General features: G+C 41.5%; 1 protein-coding gene across 3 annotated transcripts in view; it reads left to right on the top strand.

Annotated features, from left to right (window-relative positions):
• TRIM36 (tripartite motif containing 36) overlaps positions 1–16,285 on the top strand; it is a 53,445-nt gene that overhangs the window by 9,043 nt on the left and 28,117 nt on the right. The window contains exon 1 of one of the 3 annotated variants that reach the window (XM_072140846.1): positions 15,353–15,555. The exons of the other annotated variants lie outside the window; for them this stretch is intronic. Coding sequence (XP_071996947.1) covers positions 15,523–15,555 — 33 coding nt within the window. The 5' untranslated portion in view covers positions 15,353–15,522. Of the gene's footprint in view, positions 1–15,352; positions 15,556–16,285 lie in introns of those variants that run through there. 3 annotated transcript variants of the gene reach the window in all.

The following is a 16,285-nucleotide window of genomic DNA, read 5'->3' as shown; positions in this document are numbered from 1 at the left end:
AATTGTTATCCTTCTTTTTTGGAATATAGTTGCTTGAATGATAATTACTGTATGCGGACATCTTATCTATTTATTTTTTATATTACATTTTTTTATTATTTTTTTACTTTACCTGCTGTACTCCAAGGCTATATTTTTATATTTTGAAATTTTATTGTTTGGTGAATAAGAATAGTATTTTCACGATTTATAAAAATAAAGATGAATTCTTAAGCTACAGTGTCAGAACTATCTATAAACCTTGCATTTTCTGACACCTGGAATATCTCTAGAGCATGTATCTTTAGAATCTGGTGTGCCATTTTATACTTGCTCCAGGTGAAAGATGAAACTCCTTACAATATATCTCTGTACATTGGCTATATTAAATAAAGAAACAGGATCAAACGTTTTGCAATGGTCACAGTATTGCTAGAACAATATTTCATATGGATACATACCATATATACTAGAGTTTTGCAGCACAAAAAAATAAAGTCAATACTTACCTTTCAGATGCCCTTGGCAGTTCCTCTTCTAAGTTCTGACAGTGGCAGGTCTGTGCGCTTTCTGCACACACACTATGGTGTCAGTGTGTGCACAGTCGGCGCTGACGTCGTAGTGTGTTTGTGGCCGGCTCTCACAGAACCGCCGCTGTCGGAAGTAAGAAGTGGAATCAAGAAGTGTCCTTGCAGGGGACATAGGAAAGGTGAGTATTGACTTTATTTTTTTATGTGCTGGGCATACTGGGAGCTTTCTATATACTGGAGGGGTGAATTGTATATACTACAGGATGCTGTCGGCTGGATAAATACTACAGGGGGCTGGCTGGCTAAATACTACAGGGGACTGGCTAAATACTACAGAGGGCTGGCAGGTTGACAGGTTGACTATATACTACAGGGGGCTGGCAGGCCAGCTATATACTGGGGCAGGGGCTGGATGGCTATATATATGGGGGGAATGGGTTTGCTATATACTGGGGAAAGGCTATATACTGGGGCAGGGGCTGGCTGTATACGGGGTACGGGCTGGCTGGCTATATACTAGGGGAGACAGAGAGCTGACTATATACTGGGAGCAGGGGGCTGGCTATATACTGTGGGGCAACGGGCTTGCATCAGTGCAGTTTCCATCCAGGCCTTGTACTCGAGTCAATAGCTTTTACCAGTTTCTGTGGTAAAATTGGGTACCTCAGATTATACTCGAGTCGGCTTTTACAGTATATGAAATGGGGATGATGTGATTTAAGTATGTATATCCTTTGCAAGATCAGATTTTTACAAAAAAGTCATACAGATTAGCAATAAAGATTTTTACAGATTGTTAAAAACTCAAACAAGTCCCTGCCACCAGGGATCATAACATGGAGTAACAACGACCAGAGAGAACACCCCGAAAATTGGCTTTCTCCAGCATACCCATAGAATTGACTGTATGTATATGGTGTATGTGTGAAGTGTTTCTCTATTTTATTTATTGACCCATAAATCAATACCTGGAGCTAAAACTTTTTTTTCATCTTATTGATTTAATTATATGAGGGCTTGTATTTTTGTGGATCAAGTAATATCGTGATCTCTAATTTTTTGGTACATTTACATCATGTGAAACAGATAAACTGGTATACTGGCTACTACCTGTAGCACTGAATGGGCAGGAATTAAAAACAGCTGTTTATGTGGCCACATCATTTTACCCATAAAACTTTTAAGCAATTAAATTAAATTACATTCTTAAAGGGATTTGCCACCTTCCTAATAATAAAAAAAAAATTTCAGGTAATCACCTTTCTTCCTCCGATTTCTTTATCCCACATCCATAACTGGTTGGGATCAGCCGGCGCCATTTTATTTGTGTGGGTGAATCTCTCTGTATGCACAGTGTTTCATAGCTGTGACTCGAATCACTGAGTACTCACAGAAGAGGAAAGGTTGTTTTTGGGAGTGTGCCCAGGACGGGAGGAATGCCTTGTGTTCCCTCTGTCTGTGGGGCAACCTGGACACGTAGCGAGGAGAATAAGACAGAAGATGAAGAAGAGGCCACCAGATTGCCCAAGACAATCGGTACAACACTAGATAATTCCATTTGAGGGTGTCAGCGGTGCTCCCCATGTGCCTCCCTGTGCCCCATCAGTGTTGCAGCAGGCTCACTCACTTGTCTGCGATCCAGCGCTGCGTCCCCCAATGTGGCGCACCTCCTAAGGGCCAGCGCGTCGCTAATTGGTGTTGGCCACCTGGCAATCTAATAAATGGCCAGTCTCTTCCTTTATGCCCTGCCGGACCATTGTACCTCGTGCCTTGTTCCTATGCTCTGTGATTGTTTGGTGAATTCCCGTTGTGACCCCGGTTCCATCCCTGACTACGCTCCTTTGCTGCCTGCCCTGACCTTCCATTACGTTCTCCTGTCTGTCCCCGACTACGATTTTGCACTACAACTCTGTACTTTGCCTTGGCCGCCACCGCAGACAAAGTCGCACCTGTGGAGCGACCTGGTGGTACCACGTCACAACAAGTCCAACCTGCTTTGCGGCGGGCTCTGGTGAGAACCGGGTACAGCTTAGACTCCGCTCCCAGGTGTCGGCTTACATTATCGTCCGCAGTGGTACAGAAGGTCCACTACCACGGAAGGTAAGTTATAATATTGTTTGTTTTCCTGCCCCAAAGACCCAGAGCATAATTTGCTCTAAAGGATTTGTTCTTAATGTAAATACCCGACCTTTGTATTACTGTCAATATTGTATGATCATGTTATTTTATTACTGGCCACCACAGCAAACTTACATTTGTGTCCAGTATTAAAGCACAGGGCTGGATTATAGGGGGCCCCCACCACTTTGCCCAAATGTGGGTGAATCCCCAACAGTTTATATTGGCTCTGGGCTCCCAGGGCCGAATCCCGCCGATGTGCCCTGAAGCAGTCTATGGCAAAGAGAGGGAACAATAAGTTCTGCTGTACAAGATCGGATGTTAACAAAGATGGTGGCACCCGACGTAACAGGGCGCCGCCTTCTTTGTTTACATCCGATATACACTAGAATCCTGACAACGCGATGGAAGGGAAGGAGTTGGCGCGCATCAGGGGAACGATGGAAGGTGAGTACAATTTTATTATTTTACCTAGGACTGTTATAGGGGATTGTAAATATTTATTATGGGGGTGGTATATGTAGTTATTTATTGTAGGGAGTCTGTATATAGTTGTTTTAGGGGTACTGTATATAGTTAGTTATTATAGGGAGGCTGTATATAGTTATTATAGGAGATGTATATAATTATTATAGCGGGACTGTATATAGTTATTATAGGAGATGTATATAGTTATAGGTGGACTGTATACAGTTATTAAAGGAGGGCTGTATACAGTTATTATAGGAGGGCTCTATATAGTTATTACAGGGGGCTGTATGTAGTCAGTTATTATAGGGAGGTTGTATATAGTTATAGGGGGACTGTATACAGTTATTATATGGGGGTGTATAAAGTTATTATAGGAGGACTGTATATAGTTATTATTGGGGGACCTTATATAGTTATTACAGGGGGGCCGTATATAGTTATTACAGGGGGGGCCGTATATAGTTATTATAGGGGAACTGTATATAGTTATTATAGGGGACCTTATATGGTTATTATAGGGGACCACATATAGTTATAGGGGGACTGTATATAGTTATAGTGGGTGTATATAGTTATTATAGGGGACTGTATATAGTTATAGGGGACTGTATATTAGTTATAGGGAGGCTGTATATAGTAGTTATAAGGAGGCTGTATACAGTTATTACAGGTGGACTGTATAAAGTTATTATAGGAGGACTGTATATAGTTAGTATAGGGGGACCTTATACAGTTATTATAGGGGGTCTGTATATAGTTATTATAGGGGGACCGTACATAGTTATTATAGGGGGACTGTATATAGTTATAGGGGGTGTATATAATTATTATAGGGTACTGTATATAGTTATTATAGGGATGCAGTATATAGTTATTATAGGGAGGCTGTATAAAGTTATAGGGGGCTGTATATAGTTAATGCTGGGCGCTGTATATAGTGATTACTGGGGAGCCTGTATATAGCGATTGCTGCTCCCTGTCTGGACTACATTCAAAGAGGGCCCCTATCTTTTGCGCCCAGGGGCCCCTACCAACCTTAATCTGGCCCTGTTAAAGCATGTCCTGTCTTTTCTACTGGAGATAGAGCAGCCACTAACAGCCAGAGGCAGATGAGAGGTGTTTAAGCAAAAAATCTATGAAGCCAATTTGGTCAAACTTCTGATGTAATTTGCACTAAAAACACAATGAGACACATTTATAAAGGCTGATAAGTTCTTCCCATTTTCCAACTCATCTAACAAAGGGGGCTTGTCTCCGGAAAAGGGGTGTTGTCAGGCAAAAAATAGTCAATGTGCCCCATTGGGGGTTATTTGCTAGTATATTGTATCTAGCATTGCAAAGGTCATAGTTAGTATGTGCAGCATAAATGGTGAGCATTGAGAAACCAAACAGAAACTGCGGGGAAGTTATATTTCATTCGGTCAGCTGGCACTGTACATTACAGTGGATTAGCCACCAGGTTGAATTAGGGCTCTGTATCTGGGACCTGTTTTTTATATTATTTTTCCTTTACCCTTTTCTGTAACTCACTTCATTCCCAGCTTGAAGCAGAAAACCCCCATGTAAAACTGTGTTGTTCCACAGCACCGCTGCCAAGTGTGACCTTTGCCTAAAGCAACTGAGATATAATCTTTCCTTCAGCTGTAGAGATGTGTTGCCAAGCAATAGACACTGTGTTCTGGCCATATGTGACTACGTTATTGAAATGTTATGTATAGATTACTATCGAGACGGAAACAATGTTCTACAGAAGTTGTGGGATGAGAGAAGTGCAGCAACATCTATCCAAAGATTCCACAACAGTATTCTACAACAATAGCTAAAGATGCTACAACAATAGCTAAAGATGCTACAACAATAGCTAAAGATTCTACAACAATAGCTAAAGATGCTACAACAATAGCTAAAGATTCTACAACAATAGCTAACGATGCTACAACAATAGCTAAATCAAACATTCAGACCTGTGAAGTTTTACTTTTCAGTCTGCTGCATGTGAAATTGTCCCTAAAGGAAACCACCATGAGGAATCTACCATCAGAAATAGATCTGATGGTAGATTCCTCCTTTCTGCCTCTGCCCTAACCTGTAATTTAATTGTATTACAACCTAACTTGTCAAAAACTTTAAAATATGTAAATTAACTGCAGAGGCTACTGGGGTGTGTACTAGCCTGGCCGGGCACTGGGATCTAAGGCTAGTACACGCCCCGGTAGCCTTTTCTGTTAATTTACATATTACTAAGGCTGAATTTACACTGCTCAATCCTACCCCTCTCCATGTCTTATCTTTTCACGGGGTACGGAACAAGTTAGGTTAGGATCTATGATTATTAAATTACAGATTAGGACAGAGGCAGGCAGGAGGAAGGTTCTGATGATAGACTCTTTACGGTAGGTTATTTTTAAAGTGATTTTTGCTATATTCAGGTATTGAAGTCTACCGACTCCTAGATCCTTACACATGAAAGAAGGGCATTATGGAGTGCATTTTAAGTTATCCAGTGATCCAGAAAAAATTATGTTTTAATCTTAATGCAAATTAGCCTGGACTGCACCTGTAAATCTGTAATCTCAACCACTATCGTATTTCTGATTGATGATTGTCATGGTAAGGCAAAGATTTGGTGCAGGGAAATTTAGAAAGAAGAAAATGGATGCATTGCCATATAAAGTTCTTCCTTTAGTGCACAAGGAACTCATTTGAATTCACATAAAAATGTAATTACAGTATGTCTATAATGATAAATAATTGGAAAATAGGGGGATACGCCTCTCTTGTTAGCAGCTTTGAACATTAATAGTTTATTTGCTCAGAGTCCATTGGTTTATGAGTTAGTGGTTTAGTGGGGATGAGGAATACACCAACTAACATAGAAATGACATAAACCATGCCTTGTATTGGTGTTGCATGGTGTACATAAACCCAATTAAGATGCCAGAGACCGACGAGTCCACAGTTCAGGGCCCCTTCACGATAAGTTGTCTTTTTTTGTGGCAATGACATAATGTTTACTAGTGGCCTCTAGATTTGAGTTTCTTTCAAGTCTCCCTTGGTATTTTCCGAGTGAATCATCTCTATTTCATCCTTTCCATTCCTCAGTAAAAGCATTTTATGTAAAGGAACTTTCACTTCCTCTTCAGAAATACGTAATATGAAAAGCAAAATTTACTAAGCAACTGGCCAGAGTCTTGCTGTGTCTCATCTTCTGTTATATTCATGTGACAATACAGCAAGGAAAGACTTTCTGTGTTCTGTTGCTACAGAATCACAGCAGAGATGATATGCGAGACTTAACTTTGGTTTCCACCTCCTGTGAAGCCAAATCTGTATTCTTGATAATTACTAACATAATAGTAACTCTATAGTCTGTATTGACTAGTTTCTTTAGCATACTGAATAAAGTGTAGGTGTGTGTAAACTACAGTGATGGAAACCAGAATGTCTGAATAGCAATTTTCTGATTTGCAATCCCCTTTAGAATAGTAAAGGGTCATCTAGTGGACTTACAATCCGTTGTTACTTTGGATTTAACTACACCGGAAATTTAGCATAAAAATACATTCTATTAAAAGGTCAATTTGTAAACATGCACAAGATAGAAAAATCTTCTCCCTAACCTGTGCTCTTCGATCTTTCAACCATCTCCGATGATTACCTTACTTAACCTGAACTTCCTACTCTCCAGGACTTTCAGATGAAAACCCACTGCACACTCTGTGCATATATGCTAGATTTACTGAAGTTCAGTCCTAGAATCACTGAACTGAACTTGGGGTTATTTATTAAACCAGTTACATGGGACAGTTCTATGTCTACTTTTGGAGTTCCACTGCCCATCTGATTCATTAAAGTGGCTTTGGCCCTTTAATAAATGTTCTTATGGTCTATTTTCTGTCTGGGATTTTTCTCTCTTGAAGTCCCCAAAAAAGTCTCAAAGTGCATAAAAAGTCTCAGCACATAGACACGCAGGGGACTGGAGAAACTATGAGACTTTTTGTAAAAGTCAGGAGTCTGGCTTTACACGGTGTTGCGCACCGTTGCACTAGCAGGTGTTAATATCCCTGCAAGTTTTTCAGAACAAATACACAACTACCAATGTTGCAAACGTTGCCCTTAGAACCCATCTTCCAAGGAAGACCTATTAAATTACCTTATCATATGTAACTACAACATGGGGGGGGGGGGGGCAGGGTGGTCACACTACAGGGGCACTTGGGTTACTGATTACATATAATGTACTTATTGTGCTGCCATTCTTTGTTGTCCATGTTATCTGGTTTATCTGCAATTGTTGATACAAACTCCCCTCGTTACATAAACATTGGTAGTGACTCTAGTCATTTTTCATTTTATTTTTAATGTTTGTCTTGGTGTGCTTTGTCTTATAAACTTTAAGAAGAACTTTATATTTTGAATACTACATATGGATGTGCATTGGACTTGTTGTCCCCTAAATTTGTTTGTTCTATAATAACAGATCACTAGAGCTCACACCAAGCCAGCTCCTAATTATTAAAGGGCCAGAATGGGACCCTAACAATCTTCCCTGGTCAAGTCCAGCAGATCAGACCAGACCTGATGTAAAAGACATCTTGTGCTGCCTGCCATGTAATTGATGGAGCCCTAGTATGAACATCCCATCATCCCTATACCTGCCTTGGGGTATGGGTACCTGAACTGGGTAACGTTCCTTGCCTGACTAATTTTAGGGATAGGAAGAAGGTAAATATGGTAAATGGTTAGAGTCAAGCCAAAACAGTACATGAGTGACAAAATCATACTTGATAGAAATCAGAGGTACCAACTGATCTTTCAATCCGAGGACAACAGTGTATAAAATGAGGAACAAGAGATGACCAGAAAACTAAGCAGAAGGTGAGAAACTGTAATACTTGGCAACAGAATAATTTCACTGGTCGCTAACCAAATAAATGGCAGGGAATCCCAGTCCCAAGGAAGCTTTATAGCTGAATTAGAGGTTAAGAGTAAAACCAATTAAGGTTTTAAACCTCACCTTCCTTTCAACCCATCCCTGCCAACAGGAGACATTACATTATATTTTTGAGTGTGCATTTTTATTTTATATTTATAATATTTATTTAGATTTTATGTTATTTTTGACAGTCACATATTGAAGTAAATGCTGTTTCTGCCAAGTACTAGTCTGTAGGGGGGATTCTTATGCAAGTTTATTTTTTAGGTAATACTTTTTTACAATAAAAGAAAATTAAATTACAAAATCAATGATATTTAGGGTATAGTATTATCCACACTATTTGTCAGTAATTTCTACTTGTCTACTCCTCTTCCATATTCCAGGTAATGGAAACAAGTAATTAGATGAACTCTTACTGTTTGCTTTTTACTGTAAGATCAGAGTGCACAGCTAATGGAAATGTTTGCTTTGATCAAACTAAATTACCAAATGTGTGGGCCTTCTCCGGAACTGTCTCTCTCCAGATCACTTTAGAAAAATGCAGTTCAATCCCAGGATGGCTTCTCAGCTGTGTAATATTTTATGTTATAATCAATGATTTGTGAAGCAATTTTCATCATGATAACCGAATGCAGGTGTAAAGTAGAACAACTTATTGCAATGTGAGCATAAGGTGTTATTAACACAGCAATGTTACTGTATATAACCATACATTGCCTACCTGAGACACTATGGGGACATTTACTATGCCTTCTCCACCAGTTTTTAGGCTTTTCTGCCTCGCATGCCAGTTTGCGCATGACAGGGCTGAGAGCTGGGGGAAAGCAGGGTGGGCTGGAGGCAGTTGGGGGCTTGAACGCCCTGGCCCACCATATTTAGTCTAGTCTCTGCCAGGGCTGGATTAAGGGTGGTGGAGGCCCCTGAGCACAAACTGTAGGGGGCCCTCCCCACAATTTTTTTCAGTAAGGTAAATGTTGCTATTGTAGTAATGAATATATACAGCTCCCCCTGTAATAAATATATACAGTCCCTAGTAATAAATATGTACTGGCCTCCAGAAATAAATATAAACAGCCCATCAAGTAATAAACATATACAGCTCCGAGTAATAAATGTAGAAAAATGTATTCACCAAAATTTTTATTTCCTGGAGTCCTAGGTAGCACAAGCTCCTGTAAGGACGATCAGGAAACAGTATATACAGCCCCAAGTAATACATGTATACAGCCCCTCAGTAATAAATATATACAGCCCCCCAGTGATAAATATAAACAGCCCTCCAGTATATACAACCCCTGTAATAAATATATACAGCTAAATATATGCAGCTTCCAGTAATAAATATATAGAGTCCCTCAGTAATGAATATATATGCATATATATATATATTTACAGCCCCCAGTACAAATATATACAGCACCCAGTACTAGCACAGGTGACTAGTGAAGCTGCAATTTATGCAGCCAGAACCCCACCTCCAGAACCTGGTTGGAGCTGGATAACTTCTGGGAATTAACCCCTCATGGTGCAGAATAACCAAGCACAATCGCAGACACCATGCAGAGGTACCACAACTCCCAGCAGTCCAGAACACAACCTCGAAGCAGTGCAAGGTCTTAGAAGCCCCTGCCTAGAGTGTGCGCCAAAGATCGCTGGTTGCGGATGAGAGATGGAGTCTGCATGGAGAACACTGCTAGCACCACCAAAAGCATCAGAACCAGAAGTCCGAGTGGTCTCCCCTGCGAACCTGACATATACAGCTCTCCGAGTAATACATGTATACAGCCTCCGATAATACATATATACATCTCCCCTAATAATGAATACATGAACAGCTCCCAGTAAAATAACAAAATCATAAAACTTTACTTACCTTTTCCTTCTCCCCCAGTGCACGGCACAACCTCCTCCTCTTTATCTGTCAGACGTCTGTAAGTCAACGTCCCGTGTGCTCCTCGGTCTATAGCAGCGCATTGTTCCCTCACTCTGCTGTTTTAACAGCCAAGAAGAGCCAAGGAGCTGGACTGGATTCAATCCCTGCACATAGAGTTGGCAATTTGGGTCGCCATTTGACCATCCAAATCTCCCACACTATAATCCATCAAGGGAGTCCTATGAGAAAAGTGGTGGGAGCCCCGCTGCACATGCCCATGGAGCCCTCCATATAAACCGGTCCTGGTTTCTGCTTGAAAAAAGCGGAGAATATAGCTACATTCCCCCCTATATTCTTTCCTTAACAATTCTGTTAGGTATTGAGAGCTTTTGAATATCAAATGTAATGGTTCATACCTAATGCTTACTTACTAGGTTTACCGTTGGTAAAATTGGGATGTCTAAGTCCCACCCACAGCACTTGAATAGTTTTTCTTTGCGTCACAATTCAAAACCAGCATGTGGACATGTATTCATAGATATTTACTTACAGGGTATTTTTAAATTGGTCTCTATACAGTGGGCATGGAAAGTATTCAGTCCCCTCTTTGTTCCATAAGGCCAATTGGTAAGATCAAAAAAGTTCTTCTTTTTGTCATTAATGTACATTCTGCACTCCATCTTGACAGAAAAAACTGAAATGTAGTATTCAGACCCTTTGCTCAATATTGAGTAGAAGCACTTTTTGGGCTAGTACAGCCATGAGTCTTCTTGGGAAGTTTTTCACACCTGGATTTGGGGATCCTCTGCCTCTTCCTTGCAGATCCTCTCCCGTTTCCCTCAGGTTGGATGGGGAACATTGGTGGAAGCTGTTATCAAGTCTCTACAGAGATGCTCAATTGGGTTTAGGTCAGGGCTCTGGATGAGCCAGTCAGGAATGGTCACAAAGTTGTTCTGAAGCCACTGCATTATTATTTTAGTTGTGTGCTTAGGGTTATAGTCTTGTTGTAAGGTAAACCTTCAGCCCAGTCTGAGGTCCAGAGCACTCAAGGAAATCTCTGTACCTGGCCTCATTCATCTTTCATTCAATTGCAACCAGTTGTCCTGTCCCTGCACCTAAAAAACATTGTATTTGGCAGTTGATGAGCAGTCACTGGTTTTCTCCATACATACCGCTTAGAATATCAGACCAAAAAATCTTATTTCTCATAGTCTGGGAACCCTTCATGTGTTTTTTTTTGCAAACTGTAAGCGGCTTTCATATGCCTGGTGTATGCCTTTCGTAATCAAGTCCAATGAGTTTGATTAAACACAACAGGACTTCAATGAACAATCTTAAGAGTCAAACCATCTCAAGGAGGATCAGAAGGAAATAGACATCATGTGAGTTAAAAATGAGTATCACAGCAAAGGGTCTAAATACTTATGACAATGTGATATTCGGTTGTTGTGTTAAATAAATAAATTGGCAAAAAATATCTGCATTTCTGTTTTTTTCTGTCAAGATTAGGTGCATAGTGTACATTAATGAGCAAAAAAAAAAAAGTTTTTGATCTTACTAATTGGCTGCAATGAAACAAAAAGTAAAACATTCGAAGGGGTCTGAATACTTTTCCTACCCATTGTACCAAACAATGTGGCTGATCTTAGCAGTCCCACGATACTGAGATAGCATGTTGTTAAGGTTCTAAGTAGAGAATTGGGCAGACTCTACATCAATAATAAATGGTAAATATGGTAATAGCGGAGGTCAGATCATTGTGCCCCATTTATCAAATCCTACTCCATTATAAAGGTTCAATATTACTTTTAATATATTTGTACTTTTGTGCCCATGTTAAGGCTAGCACAGTGACACCCATATACTATATCTCTCCACTTACCTATAAGTTTAAATTAGTTATCTATGGGTCAAAGTAACAAAGATGGCAGAACTGGAGAGGAGCTGCTTACTCAGGCAATAACACGGTAGTATTATGTTTCCCCAACCATTGAACAGTATGTAATTACATGCGGTAGTAGCCACACTTTGTAGATCACGTGAACTTGGAGCAGCATTATATGACAAAAAGTCATATATAATTGATTGTGAATTATTTTACCAGATTTAGTTCATGGTACGGTATGGTCCTGAAAGGAAAAATCCTGAACAGGACTATCTACAGGCCTCAAACTGAAACAAAATCACCATTCTCAATTAAAACTTCTAGTTTGTGGTGATCAGTGGCTTCACAGTGAATAAAGCTGGAAGCAGACGCTCCTGTCTGTACAGTCGGTCCCCTACTTAAAGGAAACCTACCATTTAGAATGGTCGGTGTATGCAGTAAATACCGAGCACCAGCTCAGGGTGAGCTGGTGCCGGTACTTACTTTCGTTAGTGTTATAAACCGCGGTATTGCGGTTTTAACACTTTTTAAACTCTAGACCAGAACAGGCTTCGGCGCTGCGTGGGCACGATCGTGCGCGCGCCTACATAGGAAATAGCGGAGATGCCTCTCCTGCTCTAAAGTTTAAAAAGTGTTAAAACCGCGATACCGCGGTTTATAACACTAACGAAAGTAAGTACCGGCACCAGCTCACCCTGAGCTGGTGCCCGGTACTTACAGCTTACACCGACCATTCTAAATGGTGGGTTTCCTTTAAGGACACCCGACTTACAGACGACCCCTAGTTAGAAACGGACCTCTGGTAATTGGTAATTTACTGTACTTTAGCCCTAGGCTACAATAAACAGCTATAACAGTTATCAAAGGAGTCTGTAATTAAGATTTATTGTTAATCCTGGTTCTTATAACAATCCAACATTTTTAAAATCCAATTGTCACAGAGACCAAAAAAAATCTGTCTGGAGTTACAATTATAAAGTATACAGGTCCGACTTACATACAAATTCAACTTAAAAACAAACCTAAAGAACCTATCTTGTACGTAACCAGGGACTGCCTGTAGTGTAGAGGAGCTATCTGCATCTGGATTTGTTTTAGTTTAGTTTAGCTGCATTACAATCAGCCGGGGTTTGCACCCCCATCCATATCATGTATTGATGGAAAATCCTATTCCCAAATTTAAAATCTAAAATGATATTGTTGTGGTTCATGTGGACAAATATACAAACTGGACATAAAGTTTAGGAAAGTATGTCTTTCCTATTAGGATATTGGATCATGTTTCTAATGGGGGCAGAAAAAATTTAACTGCGGTTTTCTGTTTTTTATTGATCACCTATAAATCGGTAAATGCTCATTTCATTCAGGTGTACAGGGAAAATCTAAAAGCAGTATGAATGTCTTGGCATAGAAAAGATTTTCTTGAGCGGCAGGCTTGCAGACAAAGATGTGCAATCTCAGAGACGTCACCAAACAACAACTGTTTGTCATATGTAAAGCAGGTGTTCATTGAGGAGTAGTAAGTCACAGCAACGCAAACAAAAGGATTTATTTACCCAGAAGCAGCCTGTGGCACCTAGACATGAAAGGGGACTGCTCCTAAAATAGACCCCACTCTGTGTTGTCTGGCTACGATTTCTGAGGATTGTCATACATGTTAGATGGGGATTGCCGAACCTACTGATCCCTCGAAGACTGTTATCATATGTCTATGGCCTGCATTAACCCTATGAATGAAAAAATGAGACCATGGGCCCCATAGAAGGCTTGGGCCCCAGAGCCACCGCCCAAACTGCCTATATTATAATCCACTACTAACTATGGGACACTTACTGGGCTCAGAAAAGAAACCAATAGGCTGAAATAATACCCTTTACCCCTCCATCCCCCTCTATTCCCCTCTGTGTAGTCCATGTGTTTGGTGTTATGTGTTGTGTATAAGTGATGTTTTACCTCAATATTAGACATGCTACTCTTATAGTAGTACAGACTGCCTTACAGTGTTTCTTTGCCTACTTTAAACTACTGCTTATTGCTGTAGTGCCATCAGCTATATGTTGGTGCCTTCAGCAATATGGATACATGCAAACCAATTTTAGGCTATTTTATGTGCTGTTGTTTTGTGGATCAGACATGTGAAACCAAAGCAGGGCCGGCTCCAGCGCTGGGCATACCTGGGCATGTCCCGGGGCCCAGAGCTACTGAGGGGGCCCACATACTGAATTCATAGGGGTGTTATATAAAATATCCATGAGGGGGCTGTTTGGGATGATAATCTAGGGAATATTTTAGGGAACAGGAGACTGTTTTAGCTTCAGAATTTTTAATGCAGCCACGTGAGTTCACTGCAATGGGGCCCACTGAGGCTCTGTCACCCAGGGGCCTACTAATAACTGGAGCTGACTGTGGCCTAAAGGATAGGTGATACATGTCTGATTGCAGAGGAAACATAAGTCCCCTTTAGCTGCCCAATAATGCCAAGTTGCAGCATCGGCTTGTCCTTTTAGCTTGGTTGGAAGTCCCATTGAGGTCAATGGAACACAGGACTTGTATGACTTCCTATATGAGAAGCCAATCACGGATGTCAGCATCATAGGGTAACAAAGGGACACTTGTGGACACAGTCAGGCATTTATCCCATTTTCATGTCCTCTTAAAGGGAGTGTTTGGTATACTTTTTTTTTATAGTCTTTCCTCTCTCTAGTGCTCTCAGAGACTGGAGTGCCCTCACTACTAAATCTCTATATACAAACTGTGATGGGTGGTGCCATGCTTTTAATACCTTCCTGGCACCCATTAATTTATTTATTTATATAGAGCACACAGATTACGCATCGCTGCACAGAGCTTGTTAGATCAGTCCCTGTCCCCGTGGGGCTCACAATCTAATCAACCTACCAGTATGTTTTGGAGTGTGGGAGGAAACTGGAGGACCCAGAGGAAACCCACATAAACATGGAAAGACCATACAAGCTATTTGCAGATGTTGACCTGGATGGGACTTAAACTCAGGACACCGGCACAGCAAGGCTGTAGTGCTAACCACTGAGTCACCGTGCTGCCCATATTAATATTAAACTCAATCCTGGACAATCCCTTTAATTGGATATCTGCCAGTGAATTCTGCAATACAGAAAATATACAAAGAGTCTTTAAACATTAAAAATACTTTATTATGTGAAAAAAAATCTAATTAAATCCAGCCCCAGCTGTCATATACCTGCAGCATGTACCCATGGTAGCTTGTATTTGGGCTTTCTATGGACAGGCAGATACTAGAGGGCATGCTGGGATTTGTAGTTCCAGCCTCTCACACTACTAATGATGCCTGTGGTCACATGATCCTCCCCCATCTTTACCACCGAAGGAGGTCCCCTCCCACAGACCATTGGGACACCACAGGCAGAGGACCGTTACTACCCACTCAATTGGGAGGAGCCTAAAATCCCGCCCAAGCCACGAGTTCTTAGAAACGCCCTCTCAATTTATCACCCAATAGGAGCATTTCCCTTTAGTATCCCACGCCCATTATGTAGATGAGAGAGGGCTCCGGCGAGAGTTGGCGGCTGGTCAGTCAGAGAGTGCGGGTGCCGGGAGCGGAGGAGATACGTGTGTGTGCGCGCCGCATCACATCCCCGGGCGCCTGCGATTGTCTATTGTGAAGTCACTGGCGGAGGATAGAACGTGCGGCGGCGGCTCCGCACTGTGTGATCAGAGCGCTGCGAGGATGGAGGTCCAGCCCGAGGCGGGGGACAGCCAGGTGGGTGATCAGCGGGCACACAGCCATGTGATGTCCAGAGCCGCCGCTGTACAGGGTCTCTAGCATCTGCCATCTGTAGCACTGCAGCGGGAGCCACAATTAGGCATTAGGAAGTGTGGTCATATTCACACAGGCAGGTATCCATGCGGTTTTTAAAGCCACAGTCAAGTGTGGATCATGAAAGCAGCGTGCTCTACTAGAATAGAGGAGAGGGAGGACTAAGATTAGGAAGGTTCCACTTCTCCATTACAGATGTACATGAAATGTCTTCAAAAGCCGCAGCAAATAACCTGCAGGTGTGAATGAGCCATCTGTGTAGGACCTAGTGATGTGATCAGTCTAGTGTGTATTATCCCCTAGTGAAAGATCTGTGAATCATACACACACCTCTATGTATCTGGTATATGGCTATAGATGTGTGTATATATATATGCAGATATTTACCTGGGAAATTGGACTGCACTTTGCCCACAGGTGGCCCATGTGTGATAGGTAATTCCCTGCCTATAATGTGGCATCTCCTTGTATTATAGCAGGATGAGGCTTCTCCACCCTCCTCCTGGCAGGATGACTAGTGATGGGCACTTTGCGGCATCATTACTGTAGTCTGCAGGGAACCCCGGGGCGTCTCCTGCTCCTGTCAGCATCTTCTGTCAGGCGGGTGACGATGCGAGTTCACGTCCAGTTTGGGCTCAGCTGTTTCTATGGGGACTCTCAACTTCAGCTGTAA

Source organism: Engystomops pustulosus, chromosome 1 (genome assembly GCF_040894005.1).
Source record: "Engystomops pustulosus chromosome 1, aEngPut4.maternal, whole genome shotgun sequence".
Classification (NCBI taxonomy): domain Eukaryota; kingdom Metazoa; phylum Chordata; class Amphibia; order Anura; family Leptodactylidae; genus Engystomops; species Engystomops pustulosus.
The sequence above is the reverse complement of the archived record's forward strand: the minus strand, read 5'-3'. Positions and strand labels throughout refer to the sequence as shown.